This window comes from Poeciliopsis prolifica, unplaced genomic scaffold, assembly GCF_027474105.1.
Source record: "Poeciliopsis prolifica strain line A6 unplaced genomic scaffold, Auburn_PproV2 SCAFFOLD043, whole genome shotgun sequence".
NCBI lineage: Eukaryota > Metazoa > Chordata > Actinopteri > Cyprinodontiformes > Poeciliidae > Poeciliopsis > Poeciliopsis prolifica.
Genome location: NW_026562418.1, coordinates 2,587,425 through 2,604,392, shown reverse-complemented (window position 1 = coordinate 2,604,392; position 16,968 = coordinate 2,587,425). Strand labels below are relative to the sequence as shown.

The 16,968-nt window shown below is 41.1% G+C and overlaps 1 protein-coding gene across 2 annotated transcripts in view; it reads right to left on the bottom strand.

Annotated features, from left to right (window-relative positions):
* Positions 1 to 100: 100 nt before the first annotated feature.
* Positions 101 to 16,968, bottom strand: part of LOC129376376 (solute carrier family 66 member 2) — a 29,507-nt gene continuing 12,639 nt past the window's right edge. For both annotated transcript variants that reach the window (XM_055056005.1, XM_055056006.1), the window contains one exon: positions 101 to 4,966. In XM_055056005.1, coding sequence (XP_054911980.1) covers positions 4,756 to 4,966 — 211 coding nt within the window. In that variant the 3' untranslated portion in view covers positions 101 to 4,755. The remainder of the gene's footprint in view (positions 4,967 to 16,968) is intronic.

Genomic DNA, 16,968 nt, shown 5'->3' with positions numbered 1-16,968 from the left:
GGTTCATTTGAATCTCTGTGCTGCTCACGGCTTCGGACGCCCAAAACCCAGAGAAGGACCACAGCTGGAGAGGGGAAAATAAAACCACATAAAGCCAAGGAACAGCAGGATCTTCTTTATTGGGTGGTGATGCTGCAGTACATCTGATAACACTGAGCAGCCCAGAGTGTCTGTGAGTCGTCGAACTGGACTGAGAGTTTCATAGAAAAATGAAGCAACGGTAGCAGGATCAATAAAAACAAACAGTTGGTACTGATATTTTTGGTACATACAAAAAGAAAGAAGCCAATGGTTTCTGGGTTTAGAGAGAAAACAGAAAAATAACAAAGATGATGCATTGAAAACAGTCTGAGCTCAACTTGATCTGATCCAGACAGACGAGAGACTTTACATAACAGCCGTTCATCGCTTTGCACCAGCATCAGAAGAAAAAAAGCGTGCAGTGAAATAGTTGCAAACAAAATGTGCCACAGAGTCACTTTCTTCTTCTGTCAGTGACGTTCACTGACAGAGGAAAACGTGGATTTTGCTGAACAAGTTGAATGTTTACAACATACAAAAATAGTTACATTTTATAAGCAAATCAAGCTTTGGTAATCAGTTATTAAAAATAATTGTGTTTTTTTTTTAGAACATGGAAGGTGAATCTCTGTGGCCTAACATTAACCAATGTGACGTCATCATTGCCCAGCAGTATTACAGTGATCACACTTAATTGTGCCCTTATAATCATGAACATGTTACTATGAAGCTGGAGAGTAATCGCTCGAATCTACCAACGGGCCATTTTATTTTTTTATTAATGCGCCTTTTAATCCAAGAGTTCTTTTCACACTAATGTTTGTCTAATTATGATTTTAGACACTTTGCTTTTCAGTCATTTCTTTTTTTATTCCTGTAAAATCGATGCTATGAATAAAGTCATCTTCTACATCACGCTGTCATGTGCATCGGCATCAAAGCAGGACAAAGTCATCGGTCTTTACAGCAGGTTACTAAAGCTATGCTATGTTACTATGCTAACAGCGCAACAGAGCCAATGCTAATTTTCTATCTCAGATGTTAGCTTGATGCTGCATCAGATATGTCTCCCAAGTCAGGAGTATTCTGTTGTTTTCTTACTAGCTCCTGGCTACTAAGGCTAGGAGCTAGCTTCTACCAGAAAACCAGTTTCTCTAATTAGAAGAGCTCGTTAGCTAACGAGCTCCTAGCTAGTAAGAAAACACGGGATGTGCTAATTGTTGTACTACTGCTAGGAACAGGGGTGCTAACAAATAGCTTAGCATCAGGCATCTTTACTGCATTTTTTTTATACATGCGGCCATGTTGGAAAGCAAACTTAAAGCTGCTCTCAAGCTTTTTTCAGTTGGAATTATAATTGTGTTTCTGCCTTTTACCTCAAAAAGACAAAAATATATATATATCCAACTTCAGAGCACAAAGACAAACTGTAAGACAGAAAGCAGCTAAAGAAACAGCGACTTAATCTCTTTACTATGAGAATGCTGTGGGAAAAAAAAGATGTTGAAATCAACCACTTTTTTCTTATTCTTGTTATTTCTGCTCTTTATTGTCCATGAAATGCCACAAAAAAAGTGGAACATATAATGTAGCACTGATTTGTTGCTAAGCATTGTTGGCCAGACAACCGAGAAAAAGGTTTTCTACACTGAACTTAGTTCATTTACAAACCAAACAACAACACAAACTTTACAGGAAGTATTTCAAGTTGAAAAGAAAAACACACTTTGGCAAGAAGATTGCATTTTAAAGCTACAGTTGGCAAACTGAGCTTGTTGGCAGACAAACTGTTTTAATAACAGCAGTGAAATTGTTCTACACATTGCTGCTTTAGATTGATGTTCTTACTGAGATTGTGGTATTTTTAATTGTTGTTCTATTACCTTCAGAATGTCAAACCCGTCCAATAAGTTGGTAGATTTTTTAATTTCCAAGTTCCAGGTTGTAGAAAATCAACTGGAATGTCTCTTCAGGTCATGAGTATGGGGGAGTCATCGTTTTCTAACAATCATATTGTAGCTACAGCTTTGACAACCAAACGTTTATTTATTTTTTTACTCTCATGGTTTGAATCTCATTAAATGTAGAAAATGTTAAGAAACACACCTTTTTCAACTTGCTTTGGCTAAAGCAGCAGGCTTGGTCACTAACCTTTAAACCTTCTAAAACTTGGAAAATCCAATTGGCTTTCAAAATTACAACTGAAAACGGTGTCTGCATGACATCACCCCAACATCCATGTTACTTGCTTTGAGGTGAGCTGGCCGTATTGAGGAGACATTTTGGCAATGGCTAACAGACAGCTGAAAAAATGTAGTTCTAATTATCCCTTCATTGTTGATGCTGTGAGCAACAGAAATGAAAGAGGACAAGGTGAAAAATAAAAAATCACATAATTGCACCAATGACCTAATATGAACATTACCTAATCTCATGAGACTTTATGCACATTCTCTGTCAGCGCCGATGAAGATTAATACAAAATACATGGAGCGACTCGACTGGCAGCAGCCGAACTTGCTTTTCTAAACACAGTTTGCTCTCTTAGGGATCTCAGCATTAAACTTTCAAGACCAAATACTTGGTTGATAATATAAAAATATTGGGGAAAAAAATAGAAATAAAAAAAGACAGTGACACAATAGCCGGAGTAACATATGCCATTCTGACACAGTAGCACAGTTTGAATTTCATACCTTTCATTTGACCGGACCCGGTCCGAACTCGCATGACCCCAGCAGAACAAAGCGCTTTGGCTCGGTTACGTGGCTTTTAGGATCGAGTGACACAGAACGCTAAGCTTGTAAAAGAGAAATTACAAATGAATCCACCAAAGAAACGAACAAAGAGTTCTGAAACGGACTAAAGCGGTTTTGTTCGTCGATCTAAATTCCCAGGTGAACTGAACGCTGTGAAAGACCTGAACTGGATTAAAGTATTCAGTGTGAATAAAATTTCGCAATACTTAAAAAAATAATAAAAAAATGTATGGCATTAAGAATTTGTCCATTTACAGATTTCTTCTGTTTTTGGCTTTTGTTTCAGTTGATCAAACTAAATAACATAAAAATACATGCAAAAGTTAATGAATGCAACAAAGGAAAATGACATCCAAACCAAACTGACCCCATGTGAAAATGTAAACAATCAGTAACTGGAAAAAAGTATTTCACTGCAGAGGATTTTTAACCCACTCTTTGAACAGTCAGTACTGTCACTTAGGAGGGTTTATGAGCAAGAAATGCCTGTCATTTAATGGCATCTCAAAGTCAAGACTTTGACTAGACTGCCAGAAAAGCTTTCAGAGGAGGACTTGGTGTGTTTTGTCTCTCTCTGTACTTTACTGTAGTCCAAAAGTACTTGACATTAAAGCGACCAAAATTCCTCCCAACGACGACTCTGAGGTGGGCTGAATCCGAAAACAAACCGATAAATATAATTGCATTTATTCCGATTTGATTGCAAATACGACGTGTAGCTTTTTGAGATCTGTTAGCCTACTTCATGTTGTCAAGCAGGTTCTACGTCAGGACCAATCGGACATGGGTCTGGCTGGTCTGGTCACTTATCGTCCTTTTCCTGACTGGAATCTTGACGTTTTGTATTAAAGTCCGTTTGACTATTTGAGAGATTTAAATTTGAGGGGAAGAAATAAAACAGAAGTGACGCGTCACGTCTCGCTCGGAACATATGGACGATGTCGTGTGTGGATTATTAAATAACACATGAATGTGTTTCTGCTTTTGTAATCTGAATCAGGAACAAAGTCTGAACATGCAGAAAATCTGACTGGCTCCTTTTGGAGGGCGTCCTAAACCTGCACTGTATTTTTATTTTTTTATATATACGAGACACATTTCAGCATCAACAATGAACACAATGTCAGTAACCCAGATTATAAAACCCATGCGCTTCCATGAATCAGCCCAGCTTCTGATGTCACGACCCGACAGTCGAGTGGAGGCAAAAACTGTCCGGGAAAAGCAAAGCTTAGGCTGAAATCTGTGGCATCAGAGCAATAATAGAAATAGCAACCATATAAAAAAAATGTAATCAACGTCAGATAGAAAACATATATTGCTGCCATAGGGAGCTTCATTTTCTTATCTCCATCTCAAGGCCACGGATGTTTTCTGTTTTTCTAAGTTATGCACTTTCAGCCCAGTGTAACGTCGTCGAGAGTCGGAGAAAAAAATTTTCAGAATTCATTCTTGATTTGGTCTCATGTCAAAGAAAAACAAGAAAAACCCCCAAATGAAAAAAGAATAATTTTGAACTTCTGTCCAACCCGTCTGTACATTCAGGATCGTTTGGAACACGACGCTCAGATTGCTGGTGACGCATTGAGCCGCGTTCGATTACGAGTCTTAAGGCAGAGAACGTGCAACATTCAGCAGCATGTGTGGACGCCAAAAACTCTCAACATATCTATAGTTCTCATATAGTTGCATTTTTGCTCCTGCAAAAAAAAAAAAAAAAAAATGTATATAAAATAAAAAAATAAAACATCCTCCACATGCACATGCTGATTTTTTGAGTGGGGTGCGATTGCATGATGCGTTGCATTTTCAGTGCCAGGAACGAAGGAAGTCTTAATGACCGTTGAGCGCTCCTCAAGGTATTGCTGCGACCCCCGGGGTGCAGAAGCAGAAACGCCTTTGGTGCGCCCGTTTGGGCGTCCCCTCTTCCTCGCCGCTCGCCTTTCGGAGCTTCCTCGGGACGCGTGGCGATGCCTCAGAGGGCTTTGGCACTGGTGGTGAGGGAGACGGTGTGGGACACGGGTTTCTGTGGGTAGCGGCTGTAGTAGTAGACCTGGAACAGGATGGCGACGTCCACAAACACCTGCAGCAGGCCGCACGTCCAGAACTGCACGGGGGCCTCTGTGAGCAGGAAGTAGCCTGTTTTGAAGGTGTCGCCGCTGGTCCACATCAGCACCATCTTGATGCTTAAAGCGAAGAGAAAAGAGAAGGTTTGGTCAAATACGGCAAGTATTGTAGTAGAAATCCTTCATCTAAAAGAGCTTAAAGGGGCGCTGTTATGCGTTTTCCATTTTATAGCACAACCAAGTACCTTCAGTTGCTGCATATATCAAATATTACTAAAAAGAAGTTCGACTTTTTAATCTGATGCCTTGAAATTGGGCCTCTGTCTCCTTCTGAAATTCCGCCTTCAGGAGTATTCACAATATTGTTCCTCACTCACTAAAATGTCCAATTTTCTCCTTCCACTTCATAATCATGCACGGTTTACAACTATAAACTGTGAACATTTTTAACAGTGCATTGTGTAATGTAAAATTATACACCGAGTAGTTCACTTGCAAATATTTGATTTTGTCTTGAGAACAAAAATGTTTGGCGAAACAGTTTTAATTTCGCCTGCAAAATATATCTCTTCCAGTTTTTAATTTTTTTCAAATGAGGCACTAGCTGAGTTTATTTTCCGGTTCTGGTTTTCAACTGTGTTCGATTCGTTTTGTCCAAGTTTAATTTAGTAACATAGAACTAATGCTCATCACAGAGGAAACTGGTGGTTGGAGGAAAGTTATTAATTCAGCCATTAAGGAAAAAGCAAGTGGAGCGGCGTAAAAACAATAGGAAATTGAAACAATGATTGTGATACTCCAGGGCTCTGGTTGGCTATTAGCTCCACATCCTGTGGCACATTTGTGACTAGAAAACTCATAAAGCAACTTTCAGTACACACTGACAGCCATGTACGCAACTGGAGGTCATGTTTAGGGTAAGATACGAACTTTTACTGTTACAGGAGAACAGAGTTCATCCCAGCGTCTTCTATTCCCCACCAGAAATGCAAAATGGGGTCTGTTGATGCGGAAAGAGAGATGGAGCTGGTGAAGAAGAGGAAAATGCTGGTGTCTACACCAATAACAGTACAAACAGCAACCAGACTCCAGTGACGTTACATTTTTGTTCTTATGTACTGCAGAAACTAATCAAGTAAAACAAAGCCTGTTTGAATACAACTGCAGGACCTGGGAGATAAACTGACACCGAGGATTGGGTGAATAGAGTCACTTATAATTCTCTTTAAAGTCAATAGCTTTGAAGACAGAGCTCTGGTACTGCAACGCTACTGTATTTGAACAAAGTATTTTGGACGTTTAATCTAAACTTCACCGCATTGTGCCGACAGAAGGACACATTTAATGGATCCTCTGCAGAAGTGAGCACCAGATATTGCAGTTTGAAAGTTCTGCTGAACTCGCCTGTTTTCCACCGTTTGTCTAAAGTGCTTTGAAAAGACACTTCAGCTCTAGTCACGGCCGCATGCTGACAAAGGCAGGACTAAGTCATCATTGTCTGCGGTCCTCAGATGTGTTTCCTAAAGCAGCCTGCCTGCGACAATATGAACGCACGCTGAGGCATTTCAAAGCTCTTCGCCCCGTCGCTTTGCTTGGTCAGCGCTATTTGAATGAGCTTTGCAGGGACATTTCTTTGTGTCACAGAGTTGGAATTTAATGGCTTGGTTTATCCCCCGTGACCCAGGTTTATTTGCTCCGATCAAAAGATATCTGCCTCAGACTCCTGAGTCTCCGGAGAGCCTGGGTAGCCCGGTAGAGAGAGAGCTGTGATTAAACCACAACTTGACGTATACTCTTGGCTAAAACCCGTGTCTGGTGATTAGAAACCTAATTTAGCCTCGCTATCGGCCCTCCAGCCCAGCACCTCCCCGCGGCTGATTGAGTCGTTTGTCTCCTCTCTTACCTGCTTGTGGCATCTCTCACTTTCTTGAGGTTACAGATTGCGGCGGGCGATTACTGCGGAGCGAGCGCACGGCAGAAGGACATGGTCGCTCAATCGATGTCCCCTACTGAGCTGAATCAGACAGAGCCTGACGGATCCCCTCTCAGCACCGGCTAAAGGTTTAAACAATTACCCGACTCCACAATTCCTAAGCTCCTGTCGCTTTCCAACGGGCGGAAACTTACTTAAAGAACCATCAGGCAGATAAATGGAGATTATGTTGAACAAATCCAAATAAAACGTCAATAGATCCTCCTGGGGTTGAGCTCAGATAACGGTGTACAAAAAGGAAGAAGTTCCTGAGTTGCCCTGTTTTCGTCGTTAGAGGCATCTTGTTTGCATTTGTTATATAGTTTCATTTTGGGCTGCAATAAAGAGCCATTTCACAGGGGTTTTTTTTACTTTAACTGGATTATCTTATGATTACTTGATAAAGTTTTGCAAACATATCTCTAAAATGCCGCCCCGTAACTTTATTTTGAACCCAACATTGTGTATTCTCTTGTCCGGCAAACTTGATGTATTGGTAGACCTTTATGATTCGCATTTCCACAAAGTCAGTCAAGTCAGACGGGTTTCTGGTTTGTAGGCAGACCATCGTTTGACCTTTGTGGTCTCGATCAGAGTTCGATTACGTGTTACCAAATGGACAGCACTTTCTAGACCGGGGATGGGCAACTTCAGGCCTCCAGAGGCAGAGTCCTGCAACTTTTAGTTGCGTCTCTACTTCCAACACACCTGACTCAAATAATGAGGTCATTAGCAGGACTTTGGAGAACTTGACTTCACTTAGGAGGTGATTCAGCTATTTGGTTGAAGTGTTGGACCAGGGAGACATCCAAGACCACCGGACCATGAGGACTGGGATTCCCCACCGCTGCTCCAGACAAGTAAACTAGCTCGATTAAAGCAGACTAACCAGGGCTGGTCGTGAATCCACCCCAGATGATCAGTTTTGCGAGCCGTTCACACCTCTGCTGTTTCGCCCATTTTATTCAAAATTTTGTACATTGGCCTAGAAAGTCCAACGTACACGTGATGAAAGCTCATGTGGTCAGCCAGCAGTGGTTTTTCTTCAGCTGTTTTCTGAGTGCTGCAGATGAACACCAAAATCCTGCACTAATGTCAAAACCTTTGATCGAATTTTACACATGGTTACTAAATTTCTGTGTTGCCCTGATTTCCTTGAGTTGTCGAACAGAAAGCCCTGAAATAAATAAGTCGGAAGGGAAGTTCTGATCCCAACAGCCGCCGATAATAATAATAATAAAAAAGGTAAGCTTTGTGTCAGGAAATTCCCTGCCTTCCTATAAGCGTCTCAGCATATCCGGAGGAGGGATAAGAAGTAATCCAGCGTCTCTCCTCACAGTTGGACCGACTGTAACCCCAACCGACCGCCTCTGCCAATCTTGCCGCTTTCTTCAGACTCACTCATTTTCTCTCCAACTCTTTTCCCACTGGCAATCTATCCTGGAGTTTTTCAGTTTTTTTTTTTTGCCTGGCCTTTCATCATGAGCCTACTCTTCACAGCATGTCTCCCTTCCCTTCCATCCATTCACCCTGCCTCTTCATTCCTCCTTGCCTTTTCTTCTCTCTTTCCCTCTGCCTACCTAACCTACCTCCCTCATGCTCCCGTCTCTCGGTATGGAGCTTGTTAGCTCCGTGGTAACAGCACCTACACCCCCCCCACCCACTGCTCCGTAGTGCCTGCTCTCTCAGTTATGGCGTCGTGTACCTGCTGTTTGGTTTGGCATTTGATCAATTCATGTCTGGCTACTTATTTGTCACATTATGCTCTGGATTATGCTCAGAGGCTGACTTATGTCTAATTCACACGTTGAGATATTTATGTTGCGCTTTGAAACAATTTTCTCTTCTTGCTCCAATTATTGTGGTGGCTCTAAAGGTAATCTTATGAGATCTTCTGTGTGGTGCGCTACGAGTGAGATGGTCTTCTCAGAAGCACATCGGGACTGGGCCGATCTAATATTTGGTGGGTTGTCTCGGCCCAACACTGCAATGTGTGTGTGTGGTCTTTCCGAAAAGCAAACGAGAACACAGCCCGCCAAATGTGACCTGTAGCCGGTCGGAAAGCGAGGAGACAGAAATACAGAAGTACGCCGTGACCAACAGTCACGAAGTTCAGGAGACGCTGGTGTCGTTTCTTGTGTTTTTTTGTTCGTTTTTTTTTTCTCAGGTGAAAAATAGTCCACAAACCACCGTCGTTTCTTCTTCGTCGTCGGCCATGTTTGTTTGGTCTCGAGACGTTTTGCGCGGTTTCTCGCCTGACGTCTGGTGAGAGAAATCTGTTTCGTAAGTGGTGTGTTGTTGTTGCTGTGTGGCAACAGCAACAACATAACACCGAAGACTTTTTGTTGCCATCTCAATCAATGGTGCTACATGTTTTCTGCATTATGGATTAAAGTGAATAACTTTTGTACTTGGGGTTAGATTTTTAAAAAATTTTTTCATGTGTCAAATACTAGTACTAACGGAGAGAGTGCTGGGACTTTTAGTGGAGCGTGTCAGGTAGCGTTTTAAAGAGGCAGTATTATGTAAAATCGACTTTTTTAAAGCTTTCCATCAAGTTATAATGTTATTCCCTCATCAAAAACACACCTGGAGTGTTGCCTTGATTCTTTCATGCATGTTTGAGAAATCCTTTAATCTCCACAGCAACCATTCAGCTGTGCAAAACGCCTGGGTGGGACTGAGGGTTGCCGGAGCTGCAGTTTCACAGAACATCCCTCCCCCATGATTTTCCCACTCAGATTCTTCAGACTTGGCAGGAACAACTGGCAAAAATTGGTTTAAGTCTGCAGAGGTCACGATACGAGCGACTTCTCAGTGCAACGCCGGTGAAAACGTTGTGAAAGGGTTAATAGAGGAGCCATGTCGTGTTGACTTTCTGAAGGCGGAGTTTCAGAAAGAGCAGGAGTTTCTTAAAGAGGCAGATGCCCAATTTCAAGGCGTTAATCAGGAAGTGAAATTTCTTTTAAGTCACATTTTATGCATACAACAACTGATTTTAACATAGTTACTTGATTGTTTGATAAAATGGCACTATATGAAAGGAAAATACATCATACTGATACTGTAAGCAAAATGTTGGCTAAAGAAGCAGCAAATTGCTGACAAATCTCATTTCTCAATTGTGATCATTTTAAGTGACATCCTTTCATGAGAGTCCTCTGTAGCTTTAACAGCATTAACAGTTCCAGCACACTGAAGCTTATTTTCTTGTGCATATTAAACAGGAAACAAAAAAAGAGAGACCGGAATATTCGCCGCCAATCTTTAATAATCTAGGTGAGTTATGAGATTAATTTCTGTTCTGAAATATGAAGCAATCACAGCTGCGACTTGCTATTACACGGTTGTGTTTTCTCCATTTAGAGGAAGAGCTGCATGACACACAACAGCCCGAGACCTTCCCTCGCAAATGACTTTGGCCTCTGCTGCTGCGTCGCCCAGCTGGACTTTCACCCCTGAAGGAACAGAAGCAACTTTCCCTTCCATCCGTCAGAGCCATGAGTGACCAGAACAGACGGAGAGATAATGGGTTGGACAGATGATCTGAATAGTTTCTTCGTGGAGAACTGCAGGGCTTCGCCGCAGACCGGGTCATTTGGTTGGAAAGAGGGAATGGGAGCTGCTGGCCGACACCAACGTCGGTCAATTCACATCTATTGCAGCACGTTGCTGTGTGTGGAGGAGAGCAGCCTGCGGGCCTAAATAAGGCTCTGGCTCTGTTATCTGGTAAACCGGGATACGGCTCAACACCGCGGCCCTTATAAGGTTGCGGCTGGCTCGCCGGACGTCCCGGCTGGCTCTCCGTGTTGCACTCGTGTTGCGACGTGTTTTATTTATGGCCCGTCTTGGTGTGTCGGGACCGGGTAATTATAGCAGCAGCTTGAAAACATGACCACATCGCAGCAAAGCCGTGCAGACAACCCTCCACCTGACCTAAGGTTGCCCATAAAACATCAGCCTTCACAAATATTTACCGGAGCGCTGGCTCAGATAGTCTCGCTTTGGTTTCATGTGCACTCCTGAGCTTGTGCACTACTCCTGAATGCTGCTCATCCCTCATGACAAAAAAAGCCGGTGTTTGGGCATGGCCTTAAGGGAACTTATTAGGGAACTCAAAATGAATTGCTAATTAAGATTTTGCTAATTGTTGTAAGCAAAGCAGCCGAGTGGGACCACTGAGTTCTTATATTGCATTTTACTTTGTTGAATAATATATGATTATTAAGTTCTCCAACTCAGTCAGAAAGGATTTCTCTTCATTGAGTAACAAGGGATAAAGAGTCAGGCATAGGGAGAGCAGCTTATGCATTCAAAACTGATTAAAGCTCCTGGATGCAATTTTTACACAAATATGTTTTTGTTTTTTTTCTTATTTGTTAAAACTACCACCATGTGGCGATATTATGTTAGGTTCAGACAGTCTATGAAAAAAATTAGATTTCCTTGAGGTTCTATTACCATGAAGAAATGCACCTGTCCTGGTCAAGAACATCCAATCAGAGCCAGGAGGCGGGTCTTAGCACTGTCACTCATCCTCATGTATGCGCTGATTATCAGTCTTATGTTATACTGTCACAACATAATGATAATGTTAACCAATATGTGAAAAAAAATAGAAAACAATCAGAGCTCAGAGGCGGGTCTTAGCGTTGTCGGTCACACTCCTTTGGCACTGTTCATCCCCACTCCACTCCACCTCCCCCCATGCTTTCTGCTATGCTACAGCTAGCAGATCCTGTTGAGTAGTTAGCATGGAGTTGTTTCTCTGCCATTAGTTCATTTAGCAGAAGGTACATGAGGATGATTGACTGCGCTAAGACCCTCCTCCGCGCTCTGATTGGTTGATTCTGGTTGGTGCATTTCTCCAGACGGCACTGGCAGCTCGTGGAGGAGTTGGAGGCGATCGATGTTTTCATAGATTTTCTGTCTCATAACATACAGTCATGACACAGTGACAGTTTTAACAAATACTTAGGGATGAGCTAAACACCATTCTGCTTAGATGTGTTCGAACCATCATCATAGTGAGAAGTTCAGGTAATTCAGTGAACTCAGCAAACATTCCATGCATTCTGCCAGCTAACAAGACATATGTTTCAATTCTATATGTATGTCAAACTGTGATCAGTTGAAAGTTCGCTTAAGTTAAGAAAGGCCAGTAATGACAGCCTTATTCAGCAGGAGACTGAACTGAGACAAACAGAACCATCCAAACAATGAAAGGAGACCGGTGTAACAACCCTGGGGGCTACCAGATTATAGATACAGTCCCCACATACACAATGCATGAGTGGCAGCACTCCTCTAAGGACCCATTACGCTAACAGAGAAGTCACCGTTGTCAAACAGCATCATTGAGAAGAACAGAGAATCTGTGGCTTGTGAATTAATTTCAGATAAATACCAAATGCCTCCGGCGCTGAGCTCCAGGAACAGAGCAGGACCCGTCACCCTCCCACCCGAAACAAACTCATATTTCATGATTAAAAACGACTCTGCTTGTCAACTGCCTGACAAGGTGTTATGGCGACGCAGCGGAGCGTGTACACACTGCCGACGTCCAGCATAAGTCATTCTTACTCCTGTCCACCTGGACTTCATTCCCTGCCACCGGGAAGCAGGAAAAGCTTCTGAAAAGATACAAACACTGGAACGACGATGATCACGTAAAATGTCTCTCTAGGGGTAGCGACATCAAACCTACCAAATCTGACCTTTGCTTCCATATGCACACTGGTGTGTCACAGTTCTTAAAAGATGCTTTAAAATAATGCCTTCGTCATTACAACAGGTTGACCCAAAACACAGATTAAAGCACGACAACCATGATCTTGCAGTTATGAAGCATTTATTTCAGGTGCTAACCGGCCCCCGAGTTTATTAATTTTGGGTCATACTTGCATGTGAAACCAATCTTATGCTTACAAGTGTCCATCAATTTATTATAAAGTATATCATTCATTTCCTACATACGCACAATTTTCTCAGCGAAGAAAAAAATTATTTAATCTCGTCATCTATTTTTGCTTTCCTCGCGTTTCCATTTTGCTTCTGCACAAATTATTTCTGCACTTTTGCTCAAAAACTCAACCTGCTTATTATTTCTTTGAAACTCACCTCTTGCTTTGAACTAATCTACCGTCATTGTAGCTGGAACGCAAAGACAAGCCCAGTCTTAACTCTAACCTTTAAATAATGAAAACAATATGTAATATGAAGGTGGAAACATCCTCGCTTTGGAGGTTTTTCACATTCTTTCTCAGACGCTTGGAACATGGTAACCTAGCAACAGCCTGTTGGAGAGGACACAAACAATAAACACAAGTGGAAATGACAGTGTCCTACAGTACGCCTTGTGCGGCTGCGGAAGCTGATGGCTGGAAGGAGAGAACAGCGGGGAACAGAGCATAACAAGCACTCAACTTCAGGCCTCTAACTGGGCGGCTTTCACAGGATTATTTTTAAGTCGTCTTGAATTAGGCCACGCAGAACATAATGATGACATAGTAATAATGCATAAATGATGAAAGAGTACATATCATCCTACTTAACACACTAGAAATGCTAAAATCATTTGAACCGATAAATCACAACCGGCCTTTCAAGTAATCTCCAAAGGAGGTTTTCTGATTGAGAAACGGTTCATTCCAGGGTTTCCCACAGTGTATTGCAAGCCTGGCGGGCCACCAGGCTTTACTGGTGCCCCCACCCGGCTAAGCATTGCTTATTTGCTTAAGTACTTCAAATGTTTGCATTTTTTAAGACTTTATAGTTGGTGTTCAGGTATTAATTTTCCAGTCTTTCAATAATGCATCATCATCAAGCGATATTTTAAACTTTTCTGTCAATCATACACATTTTTTAAACCAAAAACACAATGATTGACTGGCCTGGCCCCCAACCACTGGGCTTAGCAAGTTTTCTGGGGGAATCAAAGTTTTCAAGTCTCTTTAAGACTTAAAGCTACTTCCATATATCAATGCTGACATATCCTAGTTAAAGAGGCAGTATTATGTATTTTCCATGCACACACTGACATCTATCATCAAGGATCCATGTTACTATAGTTGTTATAAGAATGTTCCAGATGTATCAAATATGACCAAATCGAGATTTCACTTCATAATTTGACGCCTTGAAATTGGGCCGCCGTCTCTTTAAGAAACTCCTGCTCTTTCTGAACAGCAGTCTTGATTTTTGAATGACAATTTTTGTCCCAAATAGTCAGTCACCTCTCTGGCTCACCAAAGGATGACCACACACTGTTTTTACATACTTTGATAATGTCAGGCCCTTAGGTCTCTGTTGACGTTCCTCCTGACTTCCTCCTCCTGGCTGAACAAATCATTAAAAATATTCACCTTATAAAATCAGAATGAACCGCTAACATTGGTTTCTTCTTGGCTCACAAAGTTATCTGGATTCAGTGTGTGACACCACAATTCAGAAACATTATACATATTACTTATTTTCCCATTACTAAATCCTACTTTAAAAAACAAACAAACAAAACAATAGTAATATAAAGACTTCTCAAATCCATATAACTTTCACATAAACAGTTGAAATGATGAATTGTACAAATAATTGCATGTTTACTCTTTCAACACAACAATGGCTTTAAAGTACAGAGATTTTTTTGTTTGATTGCTTTCATTTCAATCATTTGTTTATATATACATATATATTGGTGCCCCCACCCGGCTAACCAAATTAGTTTTAATATGGTAGCATTAACCTTCAGTGTCATAATCACTACTTTGACTTGTTAGCAGTACTACAGTATGTGAGAAAATGATCAAACGTGCCATAAAAGTTGGGAGATTATCGCATTATATTACCGTTTATAATATAATCCCGAAAAACTAGGATGAGGATGGCACAAGCTGTAAAGGAAACAATAGTTTGACTCTCTCTCTCTCTCTCTCTCTCTCTCTCTCTCTCTCTCTCTCTCTCTCTCTCTCTCTCTCTCTCTCTCTCTCTCTCTCTCTCTCTCTCTCTCTCTCTCTCTCTCTCTATATATATATATATATATACATATATATATATATATATATACATATATATATATATATATATATATATATATATATATATATATATATATATATATATATATATGTTTTCGGAGTTTGAGAAACGAAGGATGAGTAGATTTCGGAGGGCTTTGCTGGGCGCCGTAGATGCAAGATGAAGAATCAGGCTGAGGACAGAGAGAGCATGGATGGGCCCAGCGTGGGAGCCGTCGTGGCCCGATAAGTGGACAGGCAGCCCTGCTGGAGCCCAGTAATCCGTCTGATCCTGAAAGCCAACCAGCAGAGAGGCGGAAAAAGGGCGCGAGGCATTCATGTTGTGCAAAAAAGAAGAGGAAGAAAAGAAAAAAAAAGCTTTTCATTAGGGCCGTGAGCTCATAGTGAAGTTCAAACATCGTCTCTTTGATCCAAGTCAATTTCATTTGAACAAATTCAACATTTAAATTAGATTGGGTTTAAAAACAGTCTTCGAATCCGATAATGATGAGGAGTTTTCACCGATGATTTGAAAGTGCGCCACATTCAAAGTTTCTAACGTCTCCAGGAGTTATTACTGTAAATACACCCACGTCCTTTTATAAATAATAAATAAAATCAACGGTACATCAAAGCAGCTAATTGCAGCCTGAAACTTAAGAAGCTTAAATGAAGCATTAGTTTTAGCAAATACCACAAACAGGTCCAATTTACACAAGCCTGCCAAACTGTAAGAGTTCCCTGTCTTGCTACTAGATCACAGGACTCCACTCAGCTCACAAACATGCGTCGGTGTTAATGATCAATTGAAAGACAATATACTCATTAGCAAGGCATTGCCCAGTGGGAGTGACAGCACAAAACCCCAAAGAGCTGCCGGTACTGGAAGCTGTATTCATGAATAAAACATTTTCTCATCAGTAGGATGACTTCATCAGTAATCACAGACAGAGCTGATGTTGCTTAGTTTTGCCTCAGATTGGCCTGCAACTCTGAACATAGGAAGAAAGACCTAATGACAGTCAAATGACAGTCAAATAGTCTTCCGTCCTGGGCCTGTCAAGAAATCAAGACCTGTGATCATCGCAAATTATTTTCGGCCAGGGTTGTCATGATGCTGAAAAGATTCAACCTTGATACCAAGAGAAATACTTAATATTGTACTTGATGTTTTTTTAAGCCAATGGGGCTGTTTGTAGTTGAAGTAAAAAATGATTAGTTGCAATTTGACACAATTTAATATGGCAAAACAAGTAAGTAGGAGAAAATTCAGCCCTCTCCAAAAAATTCAAAAGTGTCACTTCCCTATTTGGCTCCAGTCATACCTGATGAACAGATGTGAACTTGTCTCCATTGGACATGCCAGATCACTGACCCATGTCATCTCCTGTCGAGTGCCCCAAGGATCAGTTCTGTTACTTCTTCTTTTTCATTTATATGTGGCACCTTTATAAGCAGCAATGGGGCCTAATTTCATTGCTAGGCTGATGATACTCAGCTGTTGGGGTAGCAATGTATCTGAGACCTCATTAATCTTTCCTCTTACTGTTTAGGGGAGATAAAAGTATGGGGGCAGCAGAAATTCCTCTGTCTAGTAATCACCAGTCTTGGTGTTATTTTTGATCCTCAGCTCATTTGGAAGCCACATCAAGCATATCCAAACATATTTGTGTGTGTGATGTTGCTTGATGTTTAAGAGGTTGGTCATGTGACAGTGATTGTGATGAATTGTGGGGGATTTTAACCAAAGTACGGAAGCAGTGGAGTCAGTGATGTGTTTGTTTTTTGAGGTGTCAAAAGGCCAGTGAAGTATATACATATAATGCAATAGTTCTTAAATTAAATCATTGAACAGGTAACAAATTGTAGTTTTTTTTTTTAAAAATATATAATTTAAGTTTATTTTTTGCATGTTTTGATAATTTTGTTTCAAAGTTTGAACTACTTTGAATTAGAGAAGCAAGAAAGATGTTTAAGCGTTTGTCTAAATAAGTTTGGCTGATGACCTTCACCAAAAAAATTCCTACAAGTTTGAAAAAAATAGAATTTTTTATTTTTTTTTTCCCAAAGAAGAGGAGTAAAAGCTGCCTGCATATTGCCGGACTGAAATCTAATAACCACCTTAGGGATGCTTTAAA